This window comes from Podarcis melisellensis, assembly GCF_964234715.1.
Source record: "Podarcis melisellensis genome assembly, chromosome: 8".
NCBI classification, from domain to species: Eukaryota; Metazoa; Chordata; class Lepidosauria; order Squamata; family Lacertidae; genus Podarcis; species Podarcis melisellensis.
The window spans coordinates 21664371-21691165 of NC_138540.1; the positions used below are offsets into that span (position 1 = coordinate 21664371).

At 46.7% G+C, this 26795-nt stretch overlaps 1 protein-coding gene across 6 annotated transcripts in view; it reads right to left on the minus strand.

Moving 5' to 3' along the window:
- Positions 1–970: 970 nt before the first annotated feature.
- Positions 971–26795, minus strand: part of LOC309376776 (cyclin-dependent kinase 11B) — a 31800-nt gene continuing 5975 nt past the window's right edge. The window contains exons 5-21 of one of the 6 annotated variants that reach the window (XR_014171293.1): positions 25870–26008; positions 23079–23215; positions 19341–19457; positions 18147–18242; positions 17873–18031; positions 16306–16371; positions 14936–15111; positions 13517–13607; positions 13274–13395; positions 11832–11937; positions 11590–11711; positions 10179–10286; positions 8971–9087; positions 7362–7510; positions 5814–6003; positions 3239–3637; positions 971–2087 (exon numbers count right to left, since the gene is read on the minus strand). Coding sequence is in view for 5 of the 6 variants with exons in the window: in XM_081923569.1 (XP_081779695.1) it covers positions 3545–3637; positions 5814–6003; positions 7362–7510; positions 8971–9087; positions 10179–10286; positions 11590–11711; positions 11832–11937; positions 13274–13395; positions 13517–13607; positions 14936–15111; positions 16306–16371; positions 17873–18031; positions 18147–18242; positions 19341–19457; positions 23079–23215; positions 25870–26008 (1988 nt within the window). In the remaining variant the exon portion in view is untranslated. Of the gene's footprint in view, positions 2088–3107; positions 3638–5813; positions 6004–7361; positions 7511–8970; positions 9088–10178; positions 10287–11589; positions 11712–11831; positions 11938–13273; positions 13396–13516; positions 13608–14935; positions 15112–16305; positions 16372–17872; positions 18032–18146; positions 18243–19340; positions 19458–23078; positions 23216–25869; positions 26009–26795 lie in introns of those variants that run through there. The other 5 variants (XM_081923570.1, XM_081923569.1, XM_081923572.1 and 2 more) reach the window with 5 other exon arrangements.

The window sequence follows — 26795 nt, forward strand, 5'->3', positions numbered from 1 at the left end:
GGGGTTGTATCTAACGTTTTTATTTATTAGCCCCAACCCAAAGCAACTTACAAACAAACAGGCGAGCAAGTCCCAGGTCACATCCATACAGCGGCGTAGCATGGGTTGTCAGCACACGGGGCAAGGCAAGTAGTTTGCGCCCCCTAACCCCTAACCTGCCGCTGCTGCCAGCTTCTTCTTGCTGCTGCTTGGGCTGGTCTGTTGTGGTTCTCTCCCGTGCTCAGCGCTGCGCTGGGCGGCCGCTGCACTGGGCGGCCGCTGCACTGTCCCTCCCCCAGATAGTCCCTCGCTCTCTCTCCGCACCGCACGCCTGGCACCCACCCCCTCCACAGTGGGCGGCGACCCGGCGGCTCGGATCGGATTCGCACAGCCAGCACTGCAGTGAGAGAGAGTGAGCGAGCCAGGTAGGGGCAGAGAGCTGCGAGTGCGAGCGTGCCCCACCCAGATGTTGCGCCCGGTGCGGCCGCCCCCCCACGCTACGCCACTGCATCCATACCACAGATCTAACACACATTTTGCGTATATAGATTCCCCCTGCCCAAGAACTACAGTTCCCAGCAGCCTTAAGAAACAGCAGTTCCCAGGATTCTTTGGGGGAAGCTGTGTGGTATGGGTGTGGCCCTAATCAGAGTAGACCCACTAAAATTAACCAGCCTGAGGTCTACAACGCCAAGTTTACGAAGACATCCCTAGCGCACCCAGTGGGCAACCCTTTTCTGCCGAAGGACCACCTGCCAGAGGTGGGTGGGGCCAAAGACAAAAGTAGGTGGAGCTATGAATGTAAATATTACCTTTGGGTGCAGTAGGCTGGCTTCTACACACACAGTCTGAATTTGTGCATTTACATATTTCAACACGCCCAACGGAATGTTGCGAAGTCCCAAAAACATTTCAGCTGTACACAAGTATAAATATCTGTACATTTTCCAGCAGAGTAGCAAAACCATTGACGTTACATGAAAACACTATGTACAAGTCATGATTATATTTCTTCCGCAAAAGTACAAAAAAAACCCCACGCTCCCCTCTGCTGGTTTCACACCCAGCCGAACACTTCAGGATCAAAACAAAATGCCTTGCTTGATGAACGTACAAAAATAAAGGAGGAATAGGAACCTGATTCTGACCAAGGGCTTCATGTGACCCAAAACATTGGCCACATCACAGTGGAGCATGCGCATACAGCACATGTTAAGAGTGCATGCATAGATATGCTCAAACAGTATCATCCTTGTTCATTATTATGAATCAGATTTCTTACCTGCCTCTCCCCTAAAGTCCCAAGGTTAAAGTCACAGCCTGAGATCTTAGAAGGCAACTGCAAGTCTGAGTAGGCAAGGCTGAGCTGGGTTTGTTCTGCTGCAAGTTTCTAGGTTCCGGCCACCTTATTCTGCCACATGCAATTTCAGTAGACATTGGCCAACCTACTTCCAAGCGTTATTTCCACCGTCACAAGGACTAGGAACTCTCACACCGCTGGTGTTTTCGAATGGAAGCAGTTATCCCTGAGATTTTCAAGATGCAGAACTCTGCACCCAATTTCTTTGCACGCCGAGAGCCTGGCAAATCAATTTCACACAGTCTTAGGACAAATCTACACTGTACATTTAAAGTGCATCCCATACATGTTTCAACCAAGGTGGGTTGGATGTGTTGTGGATAAGGAGATTCTAAGAATGGGAGGCTTCTGGTGGGGGGGGGGGGAGTCATCTAGTTTTTCCAACTGTGATGGTGAAAAGGGGGTGGGGCAACCAGCGGCCCTCCAACTGCTGTGAGACCCATCAGCCCCAGCCAGTACGGCCCAACAGTCAAGAAGATGGGAGTTGAATTCCAACAACATCTGGAAGACCACATGCTCATCTCTGCTTTAAAATGGGCATTTTTAACACTGATCAGATCTGGTTCTCGTCAGATCTTGGAAGGCAACAGAGGTACCTGGACAACAAACTTGGATCCACAGGAAGAGACAAAAAGAAAAGAGGGTACCTGATGATATTCTAGTCCATGGGGGCGGCATAAATGAAAATTTGACAGAAATGTACTCTGTGAGCGAGTCAGCTGCCATCCCACTCTCTCTGTTTAAATACCTGCCAGGAAGATGCAGTGGAACAATTTCAATGCATTACGGTCCCCGATTACTTGGTAGAACTTCTAATATATATATGAAATATATTATATATACACACACACCATCCTTTCCTTTCATTTAAGGACAGTTTTAACAACTGCAGAACAAACTGCCTCAGCTGAACAGTCCCCAACACCTTTGGTGAGTGCTCGGAGAAACTTTCAGCTATACAGCTCCCCAAAGCTTTGTAACCCTTGAGAGTCCTGCTCAGAATAGAAACCTATTAAGAATTAATAGACATAAGTAACTTAGGTCCACTAATTCTGATGAGTCTACTGGGAGTAAAAGTAAGTTGGATACATCATCCGTGCCTGTCCCTTACAGTTATGTGAACCCGTTTCTGTGGATTAGCAATAAAAAGTAACCGGCAGGCTGAGGCTGCTGGTCAGAGTCAGAACTCATAGACTCCGGATGTCCTCTGCTCAGCTGTCTCTTGATGTTGTTCTGTTTGCAACAAGCTTATGCAACAGAACAGTCCTGTGCTCTTGGGAGCAATCAAAGAGCACTGCACTTTGCACAATTTCAAGGTGAGCATCTAAGGTGCTGCATCTGGCAAGCCCTGCCCTTCTGTACTTGAGGGGATGGAAGACATGGAGGCAGAGAGAGAAAGAAAAGCACTCATCCTCCCAGACTTTGGTGGGTTAGCAACCACCAGAGTAACTTAGCAGGCATCTGCCATCAATCATTGGACTGATACACGCTTCCCTTTAAACATTTTGACATTCCACTCAGCATTGCACCACAAAACTTCCAAGGAAAATGTACACATTCAAAATGCAAGCTGGCCAAATTATTCCCCTGCTGGAAATGTAATTCGATTTCCAGAAGTGAAACTGAGGAAAACTACAGCAGTGCAAACAAGAAAAAAAGTGCTGATAATGGTGAAAAAGGAGGGGTGAAGATCTGCGTGCCTCTGGGCAAATCATTTCCTGTTTCCAAGTCTGGCACTAGTGAAGAAGAGTTTCCTTTACACGGGGTAAACAATTAAAAATTGTATTTCTTTATTCTACAAATGTACAAGCAAAAACAAAAACAAAAATCCCATCCAGAGTAGAAGATTTAAATACAAACAAGAGGAAGGAAAAAAAAGAATCATTTCCAAAACTGTACCATTCAAGTTCGTTGGGATTTTGTTTTCTTGTTTTGCCTTTTCTTCTTTTTGCAAAAAAGAGTCCTTGGCTATTCGGATTAATTCCAATCCTTGAAATGGAATCGCAGTGACTTTTTGTGCCAGATCCAGGAAGAACGTTTTTCACATATGCAGGTGACATCCTGCAAAAAACAAACACACACCCCTCCCCCCGAGAGGAGTGGATTTGCACGTTGAGCGCTTGTCGACACGCTTGCCAACAGCTTGAGCAGAAAAGCAAAGTGTTCGCTTCCCCGTCTCCTTCCTGCACTGCTTCGCCTTACGCTTTAGAACTTCAAACTGAAGCCTGGTCCTGCGGCTGATGCCCCTTGGTTTGTGGTCGTAAGATGGAAGCCGGTGTCCTTCAGGTCGTCGTCACCCTAGAATGACAAAACAGAGAAGCGAACTTAAGATGTTTCGCTAGCCAAGAGTCGGCTGCAGATAAGGAGATTCTAAGAATGTCAGGCCTCTGAATGGTAGGAGATTTCAAGACAGACAAAAGGAAGGACTTCGTCACACGGTGCGTAGTTAACTTACGGAACTCACTCCCACAAGATGTACCAGTTTAAGATGACTCGAGAAGGGAATGAGGCTTATGAGTTGAAGAGGGGAGCTCATGCAACAGCTAGCAAGCTGCGATGGTTATAGGCACACACAGGTTTTCAACTGTGTACCAGTCTGTGCGAGGCAACAATGGGAAAAGGGCAACCGTTCTCAGGCCCTGCTTGTGGGCTTCCCACAGGCCATGGTGAGGAAAAAGATGATGGACTAGAGAGGCCTTTCGGTCTGATCCAAAAGGCTCTATCTTTAAGCGTTTCACAAAGCAACAGCGCCACCTGCTGGCAGATAAGGCCTGCGCCGGTTGCAAACCTACCAAGCCAAATGCTGGGACTGTCTGGGACTGGGGGGGAAAACAATATAGACGGGATAGTGCCTGGGTAGGCAAACTAAGGCCCGGGGGCTGGATTCGGCCCAATCACCTTTTAAATCCAGCCTGTGAACGGTCCAGGAATCAGCGTGTTTTTACATGAGTAGAATGTGTCCTTTTATTTAAATTGCATCTCTGTGTTATTTGTGGGGCCTGCCTGGTGTTTTTACACGAGTAGAATGTGTGCATTTATTTAAAATGCATCTCTGGGTTATTTGTGGGGCATAGGAATTCATTCTCTCCCCCCGCCCCCAAATATAGTCCGACCCCCCACAAGGTCTGAGGGACAGCGAACCGGCCCCCTGCTGAAAAAGTTTGCTGACCCCTGGGATAGTGGTTGCAATATGAGCACTAGCGGCAGGCTTAGCAGTGAGTTTTTAACTGCTGCCAGCCACCTCTGAAGGAGAGATGAGGGAGGCGGCTTGCCATCTCTGATCCTTAGGACTGACTGAAACAGGGGTTTTTCTATATTCCGAGAGGAGTGCTCTGTCACTGAGCTATGTAACAGGCCCTTCTTCCTGTTAACAGCGCTGCTGGAGAAGGGCAATAGCTCAGCGGCAGAGAATCTACCCTGTATGCAGAAGGTCCCTGGTTCAATCCCAGCTGACATCTCCTGGTAGGGCAAGGAAGGTCCCATGCCTGAACCCTCTCAAAACTGCTGTCAGTGTAAACCAGTGTTTCTCGAACTCGGGTCTCCAGCTGTTGGTGGGAGTACAAGTCCCATCATGCCTGGCCACTGGTCCTGCTGTAAGTCCAAATATCTGGAGGGCATCAGATTGGGGCAAGGATGGTCTGCATAATTTGTAGAAAGAGGTGGCACATGGTGATTTTGAAGAGGGCGAAGTTGGTTCCAGGAAAGCTGTGTTCCACCTCTCCTTCCTGGCTTAGGAGCATCTGGTTCTGCTCTTGCTTGGAAGGATGCAAGACGAGTGTTCAAAACTGTTCTCCCCCCCCTGGTACAGCCCAGAGAAGGAAGACTGTGACTTCCTCCTCTTTAAAAAGAAAAAGGCTGTTCAGTAACGAAGCACTCCCAGAGCTTCTTCACCTGGTTACGTCATCTTGGTCAAAGAATGAGAACATAAAATTGACATAACGTACAGATAAAGGGGACGCGGGTGGCGCTGTGGGTTAAACCACAGAACCTAGGACTTGGTGATCAGAAGGTTGGTAGTTCGAATCCCCACGATGGGGTGAGCTCCCGTTGCTCGGTCCCTGCTCCTGCCAACCTAGCAGTTCGAAAGCACGCCAAAGTGCAAGTAGATAAATAGGTACCACTCTGGCGGGAAGGTAAACGGCGTCTCTGTGCGCTGCTCTGGTTCTCCAGAAGCGGCTTAGTCATGCTGGCCACATGACCCGGAAGCTGTACGCCGGCTCCCTTGGTCAATAAAGCGAGATGAGCGCCACAACCCCAGAATCAGCCATGACTGGACCTAATGGTCAGGGGTCCCTTTACCTTTACAAAAAAGGGGGGAGTTATGTTGGAAGCATTATAGACTTAAAGTGCACCATCTTCTATCTTGGGTTTTCCTTTTTGAAAATTTCAATAAGGTCCAGAAACGTTTAAAACACAGGCCTTTTTAGGCTGGTGAATTTTTACACAGAGCTTCGCCGACTACAAGGAAACTTACCAGCTGACTGTATCCTAAGCCCCCCTCTGGCGGCCGTGGACTCGTCCCACGTTTCACTCGCTGCTGTTCACTTTTTGCTGGCCACGTCGGAAACATGGACGGCTCAATGGGCAGCGGCGTCTCCTGGAAATATTCGTGCTTCAAGCCGTCTTCAGCAGTGATCCTTCTGCCCGGGTAGTACGTCAGGAACCTGGAAAAGGGTTAGCACAATGAGCTGAGGGGAATGACGAAGAAAATGAATTTCAGGAGAGGTGAGCCAGAGTGGGCAAGTATGAACCGCAGCCACCCTGCAATGCCAAGCTGCCTCTATTTTACCTGGACGAGAGCTCGCTGAAAGCCCCTTTAGAAACAAAACAAAGCAGCGGCCCAGAACTTCAAATTCTCATGTCTGACGATTTGCTCGCTGTGCTGGAAAAAAGCAGCAGGCAGCTTCGGGCAGAAAAACGCGGGTGAGCATGAAGTCGGATGCCGCCAAAGAAGATTTTTTTGCAAATTGTTCACTTAGCACAATTTCATACACCACTTCACTCCCCAACGGGAAGAATTGCTATGGCATGGCATCTGGGGTGTGTGTGTGTGTGTGTGTGTGTGTGTGTGTGTGTGTAGCAATCACAATGTGCCTCAAGGTCGGGTGGGTTAGGGTCAGAACCTTACCCAAGCGGCTCAATTTTCCCTGCAACGCTGGGCTGCATCTGCCTATTGAATGTGGTGTTATTCATAGAGGATAAGGCTATTTATCAATGGCTGCTAGCCATGATCACTGTGTTCTCTCTGTGCTGCCTATTTATTTATTCATTAACTAGCAGAAAGTACACAGCATTGCTCAGGAATTCTAATAAACAAAACAAACCGCACTGAGATTCATTAACGGATATAATGCGATTTGCTGGTCTCCTGCCAAATTTGGTTTAAACCAGTCAGCCCGCCATCTTGATTCAACATGGCACCCAATAGTATCCAAACATAGATAGATCAAAACCCAACCCTTCATCTCAGGGACCATTGTGCCAAAGTGGGTGGTGGCATCTCTAGAGGTGTCTAAATCAGTGCCGTTTGAAAAGGTTCAGTCCACCATCTTGACTCAGAATGGTGTCCAACAGTATTAGAACAGAGATTGAAACCCACTCCTACATCTTGGGAACCATCACACCAAACTGGGTGGCCATAACTTTAGGAGTGTCTGAATGCAGAGAACAGACAGACAAACAACTTTTCAAATTGTATAGTATATTTCACAGCATGATTGTAATAAAACCTCAAAGCAGTTTACTCTTGGAGGGAGCTGAATACCAGCTGCTGGGAATTACAAATGGGGAAAGTGGACCAGATGGGCCTGATCCAAAAGGCCTCTTCGAATGTTCTAATTCATGGTTCTCTCCTCGGACAGCTTTAAAAGGGGATTTGATGGAGGACGGCTAGTCATGAAGGCTATGCTCTACCTCCTCCTGTATGGGCTGGCCACTGTGAGAACAGGATGCTGGACTAGATGGGTCTTTGGTTCGATCCAGCAGGGCTCATCTTACGTTTTCGATGTTCTTATGGACTTACTTATTCATGAGATCAAATCCCTGGTCTGAGAGGAGTGCCCCAAACCGCTTGCGGAGGTTGTTGTAAGGATATTCCGTGAACGTCATCTTCTTCACTGCCGGCAGCTCGTTGTACCCAGGCCAGATTTTCTCACTGGGGGTTCCCAGATCCTTCCAGAAAGAATAATTATGAAAAACCATGTAAGGAAGCTGGCTTAAAATGGCTCAACCCCCCTTCTCCCCTTGCCCCCACAGTATGATACTAGCGAGGATCGTCTGTGGACAAAAATAGTGGAGATCAAGAAAATGGAATAGGGATCCTAGACAAAATGAGAACAAAAGTTTTGAAAAACCAGGAAGTATCATCCCATTTGGGTGATATATAGTGGTACCTCGGGTTAAGTACTTAATTTGTTCTGGAGGTCTGTACTTAACCTGAAACTGTTCTTAACCTGAAGCACCACTTTAGCTAATGGGGCCTCCCGCTGCCGCCGCGCCGCCAGAGCACGATTTCTGTTCTCATCCTGAAGCAAAGTTCTTAACCTGAAGCACTATTTCTGGGTTAGCAGAGTCTGTAACCTGAAGCATATGTAACCTGAAGCGTATGTAACCTGAGGTACCGCTGTATTGTTAGGAACTTTTGTGGCTTTTGGTATGCATCTGTTGCTAGTGACTTGGGCTTCTGTTACTGAAAATCCAATCTGACCTTAGCCAGCTCCTAGTTTTAAAAATACAACCAGTCCAGAGGAAGGCATGGCCTGTCAGCTTCTTCTTCCTCCTCCTCTGAGTCAGTATGGCTTTTGTAGAACTCAGCAGGATGGAGAGTGAGGACAAAACTCGAGTGAGTTGTCATTGGCTCCAGCCCTACAATACTGTTAGGGCTCCTTGCCCTACACCCTAAAAGTATCTACCATGGGGTACCAAAAGCCACTGTTCAGCTAGTAAAAAAATTAAGACTCACTGCATTTCTATGTGGGTTGGGGAAATACAGTGGTACCTCAGGTTAAGAACTTAATTTGTTCCAGAGGTCCATTCTTAACCTGAAACTGTTCTTAACCTCAGGAACCACTTTAGCTAATGGGGCCTCCCGCTGCCGCTGCGCCGCCAGAGCGTGATTTCTGTTCTCATCCTGAAGCAAAGTTCTTAACCCGAGCTACTATTTCTGAGTTAATGGAGTCTGTAACCTGAAGTGTCTGTAACCCGAGGTACCACTGTAGTTTCCTTCTTCTGCAGTTAGTACATGAACAAAGGGGGGGGGAGGGGGCCCACCAGAAGGGTTTGCTCGCCCACAAGTAATTTCTAGTTGCCTACAGCTCCCTAGTGTGTCACTAAATGCATGTCTGTGCCATCCAGACCATGTCAGGTGGAGAGCAAGACACTGATAGCCTGCCAAGCTAGTTGCTTAGCAACAAAGGAAGAACATTGGATCGAAAAGCAAGCATCTTATTTTTCGACCCACTGGGGGCCGGAATATCATCAAGTGAAAAACAGGGAATTAACAACATCTCTTTAGGGGGTCTTTGCAGCAGAAAAAAGAAAGCTAGCACCTATTTTGTTTTATTTAGTTTGGCATTACGCAAATATATGATGAGTGGCAGTGTGTGTGTTTGTGTGTCGGTTTAAGGGCATACCTTGAAAACTTTGTTAATTTGGTCAATATCCGACTTCCCTGGAAACAGCGGCTTCTGAGTTAGCAGCTCTCCGAATATGCAACCCACAGACCACATGTCGACGGCTGTGGAATATTCCTGGAAGGCAGGAGAATAAGAAATTAAGATAGTTCCTTAATTTTGTGGGCCGCCAAGCATGGCTGCCTTGGTCAAGGAAGGTCAGTATGATGTGGTAAGGAGGCATGCAAAGATTTCTGGAACAAGGAAGGGTTTTTTGTTTTCGTTTTGCAGCATGGGGAGCGAAGAGTCCACGGCAACAATTCCAAAACTGTGCTGCTGAGTGGGTGAGGTTGAAAAGGTACTGTATTTTTCGCTCTATAGGACACACCCGACCATAGGACGCACCTTGTTTTAGAGGGGGAGAAGAAGAAGAAAAAAATTCTCCCCCTCTCTGCTCAGCACCCCTTCAGCGAAGCGGCAGGAGAAACGGAGCCCCTTCCATTTCTCCTCCCGCTTAGCTGAAGGGGCGCTGCGCCTTAGCTGAAGGGGCACCTACCCTTCAGTGAAGGCAACCCGAAGCCTCCGGAGCACAGCGGAAGCTCCTGCTGCGCTCCGGAGGCTTCGGGTGGCTATCTTTGAAGCCTGGAGAGCGAGAGGGGTTGGTGCGCACCGACCCCTCTCGCTCTCCAGGCTTCAGCAAAAGCAACGGGAAGCCTCTGGGGAGCGGCGGGAGTGCTCCCACTGCGCTTTGGAGGCTTCGCGTTGCTATCGCTGAAGCCAAGGAGCCCGCATTCGCTCCATAAGACGCACATACATTTCCCCTTAATTTTTGGAGGGGAAAATGTGCGTCTTATAGAGCGAAAAATACGGTAAGTCACGATGGCAGGTTATCATTTGGCACTTGAGTCAAGCAGCGTCCATTTTCTCCACTTATTCCACCCCCCCACCGCACCGCAATATATGGGTGGGTTCATCATCTTGAGGGAAGCGAGATGCAAACGTCCTAGATTTGTGCTTTGTTTTAAACTACAGGGAAAAGATAGCCAAGGGTGAACATTATGGAGGTTTATAAAACTTTGAGGTCACTCAACTTAATAAGGAAAACCAACCAAGCGAGTGCCGCTTGTCAGCTGCACGGTACATTTGACCACAATAAATGTTAAAATGGGAATGATGAAAAATAGCTGCCTTTGGAAACTCCTAAGCAGGAAAGGCTGTAAGTCACAAACCTTGGCTCCAAGTAGCAGCTCAGGCGCCCTGTACCACAATGTCACGACGACGGGGGTATACGGCTTCAGAGGCGATCCATACTCTCGGGCCAGCCCAAAGTCTCCAACCTAGTGAGAAAGAAATGGAATAGCGTAAGAACTGCCTGAACAAATGGGACCACAAGCTAAATTCTACACCGGTATATGGTTTTCGGCAGCAGTTAGCTCGATACCCCTAGAAAGCCACGAGCTTTTTGTATCACTGTCCTGGCTTCTGTTTGAGTAAGGCGCTCGTTTCTAAGCCTTTAAAGCCCTCAAACTGTCTGAGCACAGGATCTCATAAAGATCACATCCCGGCAAGTCCACTCACTCTGTTTGGTAATAGAGACGTGGGCTTTTACATTGGTGGAACCAGTATTGGGAAATACTCTTTCTGCTGAAATATCAGAGGCCCCTATTTTGCCAGCTCTTTGAAGGTGAGGGTTGTTCAAGTAGAGGCTGGATGATGATGATGATGATGATGATAATAATAATAATAATAATATATTATTTATACCCCGCCCAACCCAGCCACTCTGGGCGGCTTCCAACAAAACACTAAAATACAATAACCTATTAAACATTAAAAGCTTTCCTAAACAGGGCTACCTTTAGATGTCTTCTAAAAGTCTGGTAGTTATTTTTCTCTTTTGACATCTGGTGGGAGGGCATTCCACAGGGCAGGTGCCACTACCAAGAAGGCCCTCTGCCTGGTTCCCTGTAACCTTACTTCTCGCAGGGAGGGAACCACCAGAAGGCCCTCGGAGCTGGAACTGTGTCCAGGCAGAACAAAAGGGGTGGAGATGCTCCTTCAGGTATACTGGGCCGAGGCTGTTTACTGCTTTAAAGGTCAGCACCAACACTTTGAATTTTGCTCGGAAATGTACTGGGAGCCAGTGTAGGTCTTTCAAGACTAGTGTTATATGGTCTTGGCGGCCGCTCCCAGTCACCAGTCTAGCTGCCACATTCTAGATTATTTGTAGTTTCCAGGTCACCTTCAAAGGTAGCCCCACATAGAGCACATTGCAGTAGTCCAAGCGAGAGATAACCAGAGCATAGGACAACCTATTGCCAGGGATGCTGTAGCGGCAAGATACCTATTAGGAGCAGGGAGTGTGCTGGATAAACCTCTAAATACCCTATCAACTCTAAAATTCTGCAGTGTCACTGGTGGTGGTTGGGTTCTCTCACAGCTTTGGACAATCACCGTGAATGTTTTATAGAAAGGAAGGGCATACAGCTTAATAAATAAATGCAATAAATAACGTATGATTTTACATTGCATTTGAAAAAACAACAACAACAACCCTGGATGGGTCAAAATGTACTCTGCAGAGAGCCTGCCATGAACACATCTGACTGCTTGCAACAGCTTCAAAAAGTTGGCTCTTACTTTTAAGATGCCAGCGTGGCTCAACAGCAGGTTGGAGGTTTTCAAGTCTCGATGAAGAATCCAGTTATCGTGAAGATGCTTGACCCCTCGCAACAGTTGAATCATCAAGGTTTTCACTTCCCCTGAAATATACAACAGCAGAGATCCTAAGAGGGTGGCGAAAGAAATCAAGACCCACCGTGCCTTTGTCACCCTGGTAAGCTTATTTCAAGTGTGTTTAGAATTCGAGAAACGCCACAAACCTGGCAAGAATGGCTGTTTCATCGTTTCCATGAGGCTCTTGAGATCGTGCTCCACGTAATTCATTACAATATATATCTTGTCCATGTTGCTGCCGACGACAATTTCCTGGAAACCGAAATGAGACGCACCAGTGATCCTAAAGGCCACAGATACCCCTGGATGACTGCAGGGTTTAATTCATAATTTCCTCCCTTCATTCTTTGCACTTACTTACATCTCACTCAAGTGTATGGGATTCCTTGCAGACTATGACTACCAGCCAAGCCGAGACATAACCAGATACTTGGGAAGATCTGGGGTATCAGCACACAGATACAAATTAACATATGCTAAGATATGCTAACATGTAATATGTTACAGGTGTGGACTCTTTTTAATCAAAATGTCACTGGAGGCCAGCCAACTAGTTTCCCATCCAAACCACCCTGGATAAATTTGCTCCTCACCCCAGATCACTCCAAATTACTCCCAAATTTCCCAATGTATCCTGCTCCAAATAAACCCAGTTCAATTTCTCCCATTCAGTACCCTTTGAATGACCTCTAGATAAGGTCACTTTGAAATAATATTTCTCCAAATCCCTCCCCTAGCCAGTAGCCTGGGATACACGCTCCAATTTACTTATCTCCTGAATTCATTACCTACCCAGAAGCACTTAGGAGAGGAATCGGGACCATGCTTTAAATGCCCTAGCGATGCCTCTGCAGCCAAGTGCTTAAACACAAGGTTAGATAGAGAAAGGCTAGATAGAAATGTTTTTCTTCCTTTCTAGAACTTATCCAGTGAAGCTGAATGTTGGAAGATTCAGCACAGATAAAAGAAAGTACTTCTTCACACAGCACCTAGTAAATACAATGGTATTCACTGCCACAGGAGGCAGGGCCACCAACTCGGATGGCTTTAAAATATTATTAGACACATTCACAGAGGAAAGGGCTAAAAATACCTGCTAGCCATATTGGCTTATGCTCTGCCTCCATGGCTGGAGGCAGTAATATTTCTGATGTGCTCAGGCCCTGCTTTTCTTTCAGGTCTCAAAAACAAATCAGCCATGTATCCCAGCTATGTAGTGCTAAATTAAGAACATAAGAAGCGCCTCGCTGGCTCACGCCAATGGGCCATCTATTCAGCCTCTGCTTGGAAGCTTTCCATTCAGGCATCTAGCTGGCTACTGTGAGAACAGGATGCTGTACTAGAGGTGCCAGTGGCCTGATCCACCACCCTCTTCTTACATTTTCATAAAAGGCAATGTCCCCTTGCCTTGTGGGTGGAGGGGAAAGAGGCTTAAGTAATACGGAACTACATATATAGGCTTCCACGCAAAGATGGTATGTATGCTGCAGGTTTGTTGGAACAAGGGAAAGCCGCAGAATATAACCCTGGACAATTACAAGGCACCCAGTTAACACATCAACAGGCGATCAAGTGCTGGTGGCCTTACCCTGACAGTGACAATATTTGGGTGCTGGGCTTTCAAGATGGTGTTGATCTCCCTTAGAGAAGTAATGGGGAAACCTTCTTTCTCCTTCTCCATCTTCAGCCGCTTCAGCGCCACAATCTCATCTGGAAAGTATTTATCATTATAATTAGCATCATTATTAACTTACCTACTTATTTCAACCATTTATGCACCGCTTCGTTACTATAGTCTCTAAGCGGTGCCATTGCTGAAGAAACAACAAACCTGTTTTTTTGTCTTTCGCTCGGTACACCACTCCGTACGTTCCCTCCTCGATCCGGTTTAGACACTGAAATTCCTCAACGCTACGACAGCCCTAGAGAGAGAATGAAAGTTGCATATGTACACAATTTCTCTTAATTTTCAAATTACTCTGCTTCTAGAAGTCAGGTGGAGGGGCAAGGAATCTCGCAGGGCCACAAGACAATCCCTCTTAGGTCCTGTGATTCCAATCCTATTTTTCACATTCATAGGGACTAGAAACTTTAAAAAAGAAATGGGGGTGGGGAGAGAGACAATTCAAGCTCTATTCAAAGCACAGTGTACGAGCCAGAGCCATGTATCATACAACTATCCTGAGTGGAGCTGTGCTCATCTCTGGTTTGAGCTGGAATTTGATAAAAAAACCTCCCAACTCTAAGGAAATAAGACACTAGAAATAATATTTGATAGCAGGAGTATGCAGGAGCTTGAGAAAGACTCATAATTGAAACAAGATAGTTACATGTGATCCATAGTTACAGGATGGGGTGAGTGGGGGTTTTTTTGGTCATGTGGGATTTTGTCATGTTAATTTGTATTATTATAATATAGAAACTATATGGATATGTTTGGGTCTCTACATATTTGTGGTGTGGAGTATTGTTTTGAGGCTCTCACAGACCCAGTTTGCATCCAGTGACAAGCCAAACCATGGTTTAGTGTGAATGAGAAAGTATGCAGATACACTTAGCAAAAAAATGTGAGTGCTGTTCTCCTCCCCTCTGGTCCTGCTGCTGCTGCACTTACCCAGAGCAAAGCTATGGTTTTGCTTAGGGTCACATCTGAACCAGGCTAACAGTGGTACCTCGGGTTACATACACTTCAGGTTACATACGCTTCAGGTTACAGACTCCGCTAACCCAGAAATAGTACCTTGGGTTAAGAACTTTGCTTCAGGATGAGAACAGAAATTGTGCTCCGGCAGTGCAGCGGCAGCGGGAGGCCCCATTAGCTGAAGTGGTGCTTCAGGTTAAAGTTTCAGGTTAAGAATGGACTTCTGGAACAAATTAAGTACGTAACCAGAGGTACCACTGTATACTGTTTCTTTCCCAGACAATCCACACGCGGCAAACCAAGAACAAACTTTGCCTATGGCTTGTCTGGGGCAAGACAAACCATGAGCCCAGGTTTGGAGGTAATGTTAAGAACAACCATGGCTTAAACCTGGGTAGCACAGTGGCAGCAGGGCCTGGGAAGGAGCAGAATGACTGCATTTTTTGATTCCATCCAGTAGGCCAGACCCTTAGATCGCCCAATCCCAGTGGGCCATTGTGACAGGTGGGTACATGGAGTCTCTGTTCATTCGTAGGTCAGCAAAAGACACCAAATGGCTTGGCCTGACCCCTCCCCAGGAAGGCCAGAGATCTATGGCAGCCCCCTAACCTGAAGGGCAGGTAGATACTTGGGCAACTCTTGCTTCAGCTCCACAGGTGATGACACGGGTGAGTCAGGAAGGTAATCACCCTCCGTCATCGTGTTGGATTGCGGGGTCCCCTCGCCAGCGTCTTCTTCCTCTCCTTCGCTCCCTACGGAATCCCGGTCAAACCTTGACTCTGCAACTTCAAACGTAAGAATCAAATTGTGGCAGGAAGCGGATATTTGGGGATCCTCTCCCCCCTGAAGTTCAAAAGGATGGTGCGAAGGAAACGTCCTGCTCTTGCCTCCAGCACTCGGAGACAAACTGCCTCTGAGTGTGGAGCAATGCTTCTCAACCTGTGGGTCCCGAGATGTTGCTGGACTACAACTTCCATCATTCCTAGCCAGCAAGGCCAGTGATCAGGGATGATGGGAGTTGTAGTCCAACAACATCTGGGGACCCACAGGTTGAGAACCACTAGTGTGGAGGCTTCATTTCAATATGATGGATTGTATCTAAGTTGTAGATCCACTGAAATCAATGAACCTACTGCAAGTAGAACTAACATTAGACACGGTTCTCATGGCTATTTGATAGACCTATCCTTCCTGAATCCACCTGTTAACCATGTCTTGCAGCAGCAAGGTCCACAAGTCAAATTATATACTGTGTAAAGCTTCTCCGCCTTTTTGCCCTTCTAGAACCTGCACCCAAATCAGGCCAGGATCTATGTTCAGCGGCTGCCAAATATGTGTATCTGCCAGGGAGGAGGAAGCTCCAGTTCAGGAGTGCAGAACTGTTTTTTTCAGCCTGAAGCCCGAGTTAAATAAAAAATGGGCAGAGCAACAGTTGTGACTCTTGCCTTTGTACAGTAGGCTACATTGGAATCATAGAACTGTAGGGCTGGAATAGAGCCCAAGGATCACTTAGTCCAAAACCCCTGGAATGCAAGAATCACAGATACATTCAATTCATGCAAAAGCCAGAGATTTCTATACCCACGCAAGTAAAACACCTCACAGCACACATTCAAAAGCAAGTTAATTTAACAGGAAACTAAAATATTACCTTAAAGATTACAAAATGAAACACCAGAAAGCTGCAGAATGCACAATTAATGCAGCAAAGTTAATTTTAAAAAGGTGTTGCATGGGGAAGGGTGCCACCTGGCAATAGTCTCAAGGGACAGAGAGGACTGGGGGCTGCATCTGAGGTTCCCTATACTTGCTTTAGACTGCAAACACGAGAAGCAGCCTGGGGTGGGTGGGGGGAAGCCTTAGTACACAAACCGTATTTTTAGGAGGTGCCTCCAAACCATCAGAGGATCACCAAGGTCATGCCACAAGCACAAGGAGAGAGATTACATAAAGCCACATTTCGTCATTTGTCTTCTTACCCACTGGGAGGTGGTCTCCGTTCTCCCGCTCTTCTTCTTCACTCATTTCGTCTTCGCTCACCTCCTCTGCAAGGCAAAAAAAGGGGAAAGAATGAGACAGGCTAGGAAGAAAATCGAACTTGATTGCTTTCATACCTCCGTGGGCAGGGGATGGCGCCATCTTGCTGGTCCTTTAATCACTATATGGTGCTCTGTAACTTTTAGGCACTTTTAAGAGCTGGTGGCAGCATCAGCCTATAAAACCCTTAACAACTTTAGACCTGACTTATCTCAAAGACCATAGGGAACGCGGGTGGCGCTGCGGGTTAAACCACAGAGCCTAGGACTTTCCAATCTGAAGGTCAGCAGTTCGAATCTCCGCGACGGGGTGAGCTCCCGTTGCTCAGTCCCTGCTCCTGCAAACCTAGCAGTTCGAAAGCACGTCAAACTATAAGTAGATAAATAGGTACCGCTTCGGCGGGAAGGTAAACGGCGTTTCCGAGTGCTGCTCTGGTTAATCAGAAGCGGCTTAGTCATGCTGGCCACATGATCCGGAAGCTGTATGCCAGCTCTCTCGGCCAATAAAGTGAGATGAGCACCACAACCCCAGAGTCGGCCACGACTGGACCTAATGGTCAGGGGTCCCTTTACCTTTACCTATCTCAAGGACCATAGTCTTCCATAAGTTTCCTTTGAAGCTCAGCTCCAGATCCTGCAACCTCTAGAGCAGAGGCTGATGCCAAGTTCAATTAAGGACATTTCTGCTGCAGCTCTTTATTGTTTCACACAGGGAACATTCCCAGCCCTGCCCTGGGGATGCCAGGGATTGAACCTGGGGACTTACGCCTGCAGAGCAGATGCTCTGCCACTGAACTATGGTTGCAATGATTAAAAAGAATTAACACTACTAAAATGGGACCGTGGCTGAGTGATACAGTAGCAGTACAGCATGGAAAAGGTCCCAGATTCAAACAATGGCATCTCTAGGTAGGGCTGCAAAAGACTGGTTTCATGAGTGGGCAACATTTTTAGACCCATGGGCACAACTGCGTCTTTGAGTCAGTGCTGTGGGTGCCACTGTTAGGATTTTTATCAATCCGAGCTGCTCCAGTTGTACCAGTGAGTGGTAATATACATCATGTTAGTGTTTGAGAGAGCGTGAGAAAGGAAGTCTGTATTATCTCTTCCTGAGTACTTTTGGAAGTTAGTTTCACTTCTGAGTGTGTCGCAGTTTCTGTATTAGTGTTCAGACAGCACAGAAGTACTGATGGAGTCTCTGTATATAGACTGTAAATAAAGTAGTTTTAGAACTACGATTGAGTCTTTCTTCTGCTATGATACGCCAGAAGACTGGCATGCTCTTTTCAGGAGAGGAGGGAGAACCACCAGAGAGACACCCCAAAGACTTGGGAAGTTGGCAGCCATTCCCGGGCGTTTTCCCAACAGCCACCCCCTCTGCTCAGCTCCCCCAACCCTGAGAGGCAGAAAATGTGTGCATAGACAAACACATTTCACTCTTCCAAAGAGACCACAGTAGAAACACGAATGCTGCTGTGTGTTTGTGTGTGCGTGAGAGACAGACACTTACCAGCTGACTGCTCTGTCACTTCTTCAGAGTTGCTTCCTGTCTCCTCCTCCTCCTCTTCCTCCTCCTCTTCCTCTTCTTCTGACTCTTCACTGCTGGACTCCTCCTCCTCTTCTTCTTCCTCCTCCTCCTCTTCCTCCTCCGAACCGGATCCAGATTCCCCTGAAGAAAGCAAACACAAAGATGAAAAAATGCAAAAAAACCCAACCTCAACTCTCAAGCTAACTGCTATTGGCTCATTAAAGAACCCCTAAATTTCTTACACCCCAGCGGTTACCTGAGGATGTTTCTGCTGAGCTGGTTTTTCTTTCGCTGTCACTGATGTCCTGTAGATCAGAAAGGGGGTCTCTCTCTTCTGGCTTTTCTTCTTTCACTGTTTTTTATTTTTAATTAAAAACATTGGGAACAGGGTTGAGAAATCCCAATTTTCAAAGGTACTAAGGGATTCTACTTGTACAATATTGCAGTTTTTTCTGCCTTAAAAATCTAAAGCAGGGGTGAGGAACCCCATGACCATCCAAAAGCCGTTGGACTCCAATTCCCATCAGCCCCGGTAACAAACAAAGGGTCAACATCACCCCTCCCTCTCCCTGGTGTGAAGAATGCAAGGAAAATGTCTGCCACCAAGTGGGCCAACCAAGTCAACATGCACAGAGTTGCCCTGGAAGGATGATCGATCTATCTATCCATCTATCTATCTATCTACAGTGGTACCTCGGGTTACAGACGCTTCAGGTTACAGACTCCGCTAACCCAGAAATATTACCTCGGGTTAAGAACTTTGCTTCAGGAGGAGAACAGAAATCGTGCGGCGTCAGCACAGCGGCAGCAGGAGGCCCCATTAGCTAAAATGATGCTTCAGGTTAAGAACAGTTTCAGGTTAAGAATGGACCTCCGGAACGAATTAAGTACTTAACCCGAGGTACCACTCTATCTATCTATCTATCTATCTATCTATCTATCTATCTATCTATCTTTAATGCAGTATTTCAGTTTGTTAGCTTTAAGCTACACGAAAACACTTGGAAATAATTTTAACATGGCATCCTTGTGTTTTGTTTACTAAATAAAAGCCAAGTAAACTGAATCACTGAGCTAAAATGATATACATGGAGTGGAAACTTTCCTACGGTCCCCAAGTTGTAGAACTCCCTCCCGACAGAGGTGTGTTTGGCCCCTTCAATATGCAGCTTCCAGCAGATGCTGAACACTCACCTCTTTACCCTGGCTTTGAACACCTGAGGTGCATGTTCTTAGGATCCACCTTATTTTTATGATTGCAAATTTGTTTTTTTGAAAACAAAAACATTTTTAATGTTGTGCTTTATTTCTTGTAAGCCACCCTGGGACTTTAGGTTGAAAGGTGGATAATAACTAAGTAGAAATAATTTTAAAATGCCGTATACTTTCGGCTAGCTCGGTGGATTCCTTTCTGGTGCAAGGAAGACATATTTATGCCTTTAAAAGTTACCTGGCTTTCGGATTTCTCCTTGTTCAAGCTTTTCTCTCTGTTGTCGTAGCGGGCTGCGGCTCCAGATCCTTACTTTCTCGTTGTAGTCTTCTCTCACCGTCCTGTGGTGTGCTGAAACTGGTCAACACAAGAAAAAAAAAATCTGTTTGTGAGTCCTGGACTGAAATCTCCATTCTTACGCCATGGCAATTTGCTTCACACAAACTTTGCAGCTCTAGCGAAATGAGAATTCCTTCCCTGCCTACCGGTACTACACTGGCACATTCGAATAAGGAGCAACGTTTAATTACGGTTCAACCTTCCTTAAGTTTGAAAACGCACCTCAGTGATGGGCTATTAGGGTCAGACAAACTAAAATCAATCAGCTTTAAAATCAATCAGAAGACTCTTAAGACAACTCCAATTGAAGATAAAAAAGGTACCAAGAATCAATTATTTATGATAGCAGAGAACAACTATTTCAGAAATCTATATGCGACTTGATGTAGGGAGGGGGACACCAGAAAATAGCTAGACATCGAAGGTATCCAGAGTCTACAGAAGGATGAACTCTGGCTAAGTGGAAGAATATTTGATTTGAACGCAGAAGGTCCCAGGTTCAATCTTTGGCATCTCCAGGGATAGATTGACAGAAATTCGGGTGCTGCTACCAGTTAGGGTAGACAATACTGAGGTAGATGAACCAAAGTTCTAACTCAGTGTAAGACAGCTACCTAGATAGCCTCCTTGCTAACAAATCTGGGTGAAGCCAGAAGTCAAGATCAGACGGTGCAACCAAAGGTCAGAACTTCACCTGTTTTGAGTGCAGTAGGTGCCATGTTCAAACCCCACCACCTCCAGGTTAGGGGTGGGACAGAGGCCCTCTCTGAAATTCTGGAGAGCCACTGCCAATCAGTGCAGACAATACTGAGCTAGATGGACTAATGATCTGAGTTGGTATAAGCCAGCTTCCTATGTGGAACTCGCAATACCATGTTGCAAATGTGGAATGGTGCTGTTCAGTATTTCAGCCACTCCATTTCATCTCACATACCGTTTTCCACCCCTGGTCAGTCAGCATTCCATGCCGACCAAGAATGCTCAGTTCTCACTGTCCAAACTGCAGCTCCCCCCCATGAAACAGCTCTCCTAGGCCACCTGCGGCCCATGCTGCTTGCTCGTTCACCTGCCTGCTATTCTGTTGTCACGCTATTGACATAGCCTACTGGTTGCTATGATGACAGCATGATGACAGACTTACATTTTTATACATATAAGAAGATATATCCACTTGCAAACCTTGGGGTTCTCCCTAGCCTGCAGATGCCTCCCTCTCCTGCACAGACAACACCGTTTTTGCTACATAATCAGTGGCACTGACAACCTGTACTTTGGAAACAAGAGAGGATAGTGACTTCCTGGGGACCTATGAGGTCTCACAAATCACAGGTCTCTTACCCTTTGCCCGTTTCCCTCAAACTCAGTATTTCCAGAAGATTAAGAGGGTAGCGGTGGGGCAAAGACTAGTATGTCACAGTTGGAAGGATAAACATTCACCATCCATTACTCAACAGTCTGGAGATCTTACTTACCTATCTCCATTTTAATGTATACAATCATCAATCCTGTCTGGATATCTGTTTCAACATCCAGACTCATTGCATTTATATATGTGGTTTTTTAAGTAGGATTGATGCATGATTGTTAATGTGATCTGACATGTCTTTCCTTTTTCTTTCAGATATATTTGCAATAAAATATATACACAGACAGATAAGCACACACACACACACACACACACACACACACACTACCGGCCCCGTACTCAGAGTTTCCCAGGATTCTAAGGAACAACAAAAAAATCCATGGTAGTTTTCAAATCAGTGGTTAAAAGTAGTGGTTCTGAAAAGTTCAGTGCCCAATCTTGATTCAAAATGGCATCCATTTTGTGTAGCCAAACACAGACAATAACCTGCTCCTTGATCTCAGGAACCATCATGCAAAAATTTTGCTATGATACCTTAAAAGTGATGCAAATGCACAGCGAACGAACAACCTTCAAAAAATATATAGCAGATATACAGATGTGTGGTGCTTTTTAATAATAATAAAAAAGATTAACCTAGAGTTGTTATTAGGTTGCTAAATATGAGTTCACACCATGCTAGGGTCCATTTAGACCCCAATACCTCAGTTTCCCCATGTGTCACACCCAAAATCATAGCAGGAGCTAGCACTGAGACACAGCAACAATACACCAGCTAACTTTAAGAGACTATGTGGAGCAGGAAATGACACTGGGGTGGGGTGGGAGAGTTGTACATATTTTGAATACCCATTTGGAAATTTAAATGTGGAGGATTTAAAAAAATACAAATTATTGTGGAGGGTAGAGAAGGGAGGACTTAATGCAATCCAAACACTCTATTCCAATCCCCCCCCCCAATTTTAGCTAATCACTCCCCGTCCCCAAGCTTTCTACAAAATAAAAAGAGTACCTGGGGGTCTAACAAAAAAAGGTTAAGCATGCCCTGTAGTTTGAGCACCAGGAAGAGGAACCTCCAGCACCACAAGCCTTCTGCTTATCGTAAGGCCGCTGCATAACCAGCAAGGGAGCAGCCATGCTTGGGGGTTATTTTGCTCTCCTGCTTCCGATAACCACAGGAGCATCTACAAAGCACAGCGCTTCTGCATCCAACCACAGCAAAGCTGTTTTTGGCAATGCCTTGAGCTCCCATGTTCTGCCCACACACTTCCAAGCCTATCCTGGCAGCAGCAAAGGCTATAAACTCTTTCTCTTTTAAAACAAGAAAGCGGAGATTCCTGGAAAGCGGCAATTTGGCAGCCAGAACCAAAGTCCATGCCCTTCTGGCTCTTCTGTGCCCTGAGACAAAACCACAATGTTGTGCTAGAGCACATGCTGTGCTTGCAGAAGGTCCCAGGCCCAAACCCTGGTTTCTGCAGGCAAGGCTGGAAAAAACGACTTGCGTCTGAAACCCTGGAGACCCCTGCAGGTCTGTGCAGAAAACGCTGAGTTAGATGCACTCCGTACAAGGAAGCTTACTATGCTCCTATTTAAATTGGCTCTTTATTCAGAAACCTGAAGACTGGAACCCTGCATTTATTTTTAGGGGAAACGTTGTAGCTCGGTGGTAGAGCAGTTTCAACACCCCAGCATCTCCAGGTAGGGCTGGGAGAGATTCATGCCTGAAACCCTGGAGAGCTGCTGCCAGTCAGGGTAGACCAGTGTGCTGGTCTCCAGCTGTTTTGGGACTACAATTTCCATCATTCCTGACCACCGGTCCTGCTGGATAGGGAGGATGGGAGTTGAGGTCCAAAAACAACTGGGGACCAAAGTTTGGGAAACAGTGGTGTAGATAATACTGAGCAAGCTGGACCGATGGTCTGACTCAAGAGAACACAGCTTCCTATGTTCCTAGGTCTTAGGAGAAGGGCTGCATCTGTTTTGCATTAGAAGATCCCAGGTTTGACCCCCCCCCATCGTGTCCAGGTAGGGTTTCCTGGAACCCCGGAGAGCTGATGCCAATGGAAAGTCAATTAAAGAGGCAGTACTGAGCTTGACGTCCCAAGAATCTGATGCGGCGTAAGACAGCCTCCTTTGCCTGACATCCAAGAGCACGTCTGTGTCAAAGGTTTGCAGGGCATAAACGTCATAGACGAAATAAACACACGATCCATACCCGCAAGGAAATGAGGCTTCCCTCGCCCCGTTCCGCCCCCCACCTCTGAGCTACTTACTCTCTCGTCTGGCCTCCCGTTCTTTACGCCTCTCCTCCGCTCGCCTCTCCCGTTCCTTGATCTCCCGCTGCTCTTTCTGCTGCTCTCTCATTTTCCTCTCTCGCTCCCTCTTCCGCTCAAGCTGCTCCAGGCGGTCCCTACGAAGGGTTTCATCAGGCGCCCGTGTTATTTTATCGAATTGGTTTCTGTTTGTTTTAATTAACGATTTTGAATTATATGGTCTCTTTCGCTGCATTCCCTCTAGAAAGATTAGCCATATTTATTTTAAGAGCGTAGTTTCTGGCATCTGCACAAAGGCCAAATCTCCCTTATCAAGAGAGGTTTTGCTTAGCCAAGTCAGCACCAACACAAATCAGGATGTTAAGATATTTATTGACTGCCCACCCACCTACCCTGCTTTGGACCCTCCTCAAATTCGCAAGAGAGACCCCTCTTGGGAGGACAGTGACTACCAACATCGCCTCTGGCTCATGGTTCTGGCAACAGTACCATGGATGTAGTACAACTGCAGTGGGGAACCTTTCTCAGTCTGAGGGCCGATTTCCATTCTCGGCAACATTCTGGGGGCCACATGCCTGTGGCGGGTGGAGCCAGAGGCAAAAGCGGGCAGAGCAATAGGTGTGAATTTCACCTTCCTTCAGCAAGCGAGTTTCTACATTACACTCTTTATCCTTGTGTTCCAGGAAAGCCAGAGGCATTATCAGAATTCAAGGGCACATTCCGGCCAGGCAAAAAAACCAAACACTTAAGGAGAGGCGGTGGCCTGGGGAAGAGTCCCGAGGGGAAGATAAGAGAGGTCAGATGTTCTCCATCCCTGTAACACATAGCTGAATCCAATATTAGCTCTACTTTGATGCCCTGAAATTAAGGGCCCAAGTCAGCCACATGGACTGATTTCAATGGATCTGCTTAGACCAGGGCGGACCAGGGGAAGGCATTGTAACATTGCTTTCTGGGCTGGTAGGAGACTTGAGGTCTGCATGCTGGAGAATTCTGCAGGGGAGGGATCACAGATCATGGTGGCAGAGGACCTGCTTTAGATGCTGAAGGTCCCCAGTTCAATTCCAGGTATTCCCAATTAAACAGCAGGTAGCTCTCTTTGTTCAAGATCATGGAGCACATCTGCCAGTTGTAGCAGACCAGTAATGGGGAGGCGCTCTGTCTAGATGCTGCTGGACTCCAACTCACACCTTCCCTGTCCATTGGCCATGCTGGCAGGGGCTGATGGGAGTTGGAGTCCAACAGCAGCTGGAGGGACAAAGGTTCCCCACCACCCAAGTGGGCAATATTAGGCAAGACAGACAAATAGTCTGAACGGGTGCTCAGACAGCTTTTGTGTTCCTATGTACTTATCTGATGCCCACTGGGGTGAATCAGATATGCAGGATTAAGCTGTGTGAAATGCAAGGTCCATTTCGTAAGTTGTAAAATCCCTCATATTAGAGGTGGTTTTCTGAATGTTCGTTCAAATCACTACTGTACATTCCTCACCAAGCTCACATATCAATTGCATCCACAGGGCTACAGGACTCCTCCATGGGTGGTAGGTGCAGAATGTCTTTCTTTAGCTTAGATTTCTGAACAAGGAGCAACTCCTAACCCCAGCTCCACCCATCTCTCAACAGGCACACTTAGTTAGATGCCCAAACCATGGCTTCTGATGCCTGATATAGAAGGCCGAACTTGCATAACTTCAGCTTATTAGGTCTTTCAATCAATTAAAAGCTATGTTCAGATATCACAAAGAACTATGATTTGGAGCCTAGCTGTTACCAACATCCCCCCCGCCCTTTCCCCTCCCTCTCACAGCAGCTAAGAGGTTACGAGCTCCCTGCTCTCCTCCCACTATGCAGCTGGGAGGACTCTGTCAGCTTGTGCCTTTGGTTTAGTGCAACTTGCCATGCCACCCACACCAGGAACTGTGGTTTGCGTTAAGTATGACTCCTTTCCACAAGCCAGCTTCAGAAACCATGGTTTGATGGTGGCTTGTTTTTAAACCAACCGCAGTCAATGTCAACCACAGTTCCATGCTCAAATGACAAGACCAACTGTGCTGAACTACAAGTGGGTGTGAAAGCTTTCAAACTAATCCTCCCAGCCACAGAGGAGGAGAGAGGGTGTGAGCCTAGGGGGCCGTTAGGCTTTGTCCATGTCCTGTTAAGTCAGGAGTAGCTAACCTGTGGTCCTGCATCTTCTTTTTGATTCATTACAGTAATACAGCTGAGCCGATGCATTCTCAAAAAATAGAAGTGTGCAGTTTGCTCTCAGCCAAACCAATAAGTTTGCTTCCATGGTCCAGTTCAGCTTTTCTGTGGAGCTCTTCATGACCCCAAATCAACAACTGGGAGCTGCATCAAACTTTATTCCACTGCATCTCTACTTTCTGCAATGTTACCAAGCACTGTCCACCCACTTTTTAAAGAAACCACTCATCACAGTGATCCTATGTTTGCATTACAAGAAAAAGGCAGAGCCCCAGGAAACTAAATTCTTAAGTCAACAGCACATTCTGTAGCTTTTTTTGGAAATAATACCACATTCCAATAGCCCATACCTTTGCTTACACGGTTAAACCAGTTAAGTGCTTGATTTACACTGTTAAGCAAATTGCCACATCCCTGCAGTTCTTGTGATCACGGCCCCCAGACAGCTATTTAGTGGCAGGTGACATAAGCACAGAATCAAAGGAGCAGATGTACAGCTGTTAAGACTGATTGCATAATGTCCCTAAGAAGTTGGTTCTGGGGAGGAAATGCTGGATTTGGGGCTCCGGGGCCAGGGGGGGATTTACCTCTCTCTCCGGGAATGCTCCCTAGCCAATTCCCTCCTTTTCTGCCTCTCCCATTCACGGCGGGCCTTATCCTGCTCTTCGCGGTGCCTTTTCCTACGTTCATGCTCGCGCTCCTTCTCTTTCACCCTAGCATGCTTCCCTAATAATAGAGATACAAAAGAAAAAGGCCAAACCGTTACCCCCCCTCCCAAACAGCATTCGGAAGTCGTAAGACGAGCAAAGGAACCAGATGAAAAAGAGAAGGAGGGAGAAACACAGATTATGAAAGAATCATTTCTCTTGGCACTCTGCTAAAACAAAAAACAACCGCCACAAGCCACCATGGCTAAAATTAGCCATCAGGTTAAAGGGGTTTTTTTAATTAAAGCTGACTTCCATGAACAATGGAACTTCTCCCTTCCTTGTGACTTTGTAGCTGGCACTATTAACAATATTACTCTACTGACACAGGGTAAAAGCCACCCTGGCTCCGAGCTCTCACCTGAGAACATAAGAAGCTTCTTGATGGGTTAAAATGCACATGGTCCAGCATTCTCCTCATGGATGCCAGCAACCAGAAGGTACCAGGTGGCCTATTAGCCAGAAGACAACTGATAGACCCAAGGTGCGTTCTCAGTCGACATACAGCAATGGTGAGGCCCGAAAGACCCAGAGCCCCACATGGGCTGAGCTTACACCCTGAAGTATGCTGGGGGTGTCTCAGCAGACAACCTTACATGGGGAGGGTCAGCTCATATATTCAACTGCTTGCCATAGGCAACCAGGGATTCCATGCAGGTGAGTAAGTGCTCTGGGGGAGGAGGGACAGAGCGCATCAGCCCCTCCGTTTGGTTCCCAGGCTAGTTGCATAGGAAGGAAAGTCTCTTCCTCCACAACCTGCATGGAAATGCAGAGGGGAAAAGAATGGCTCAGTAGAAGCCACAGCT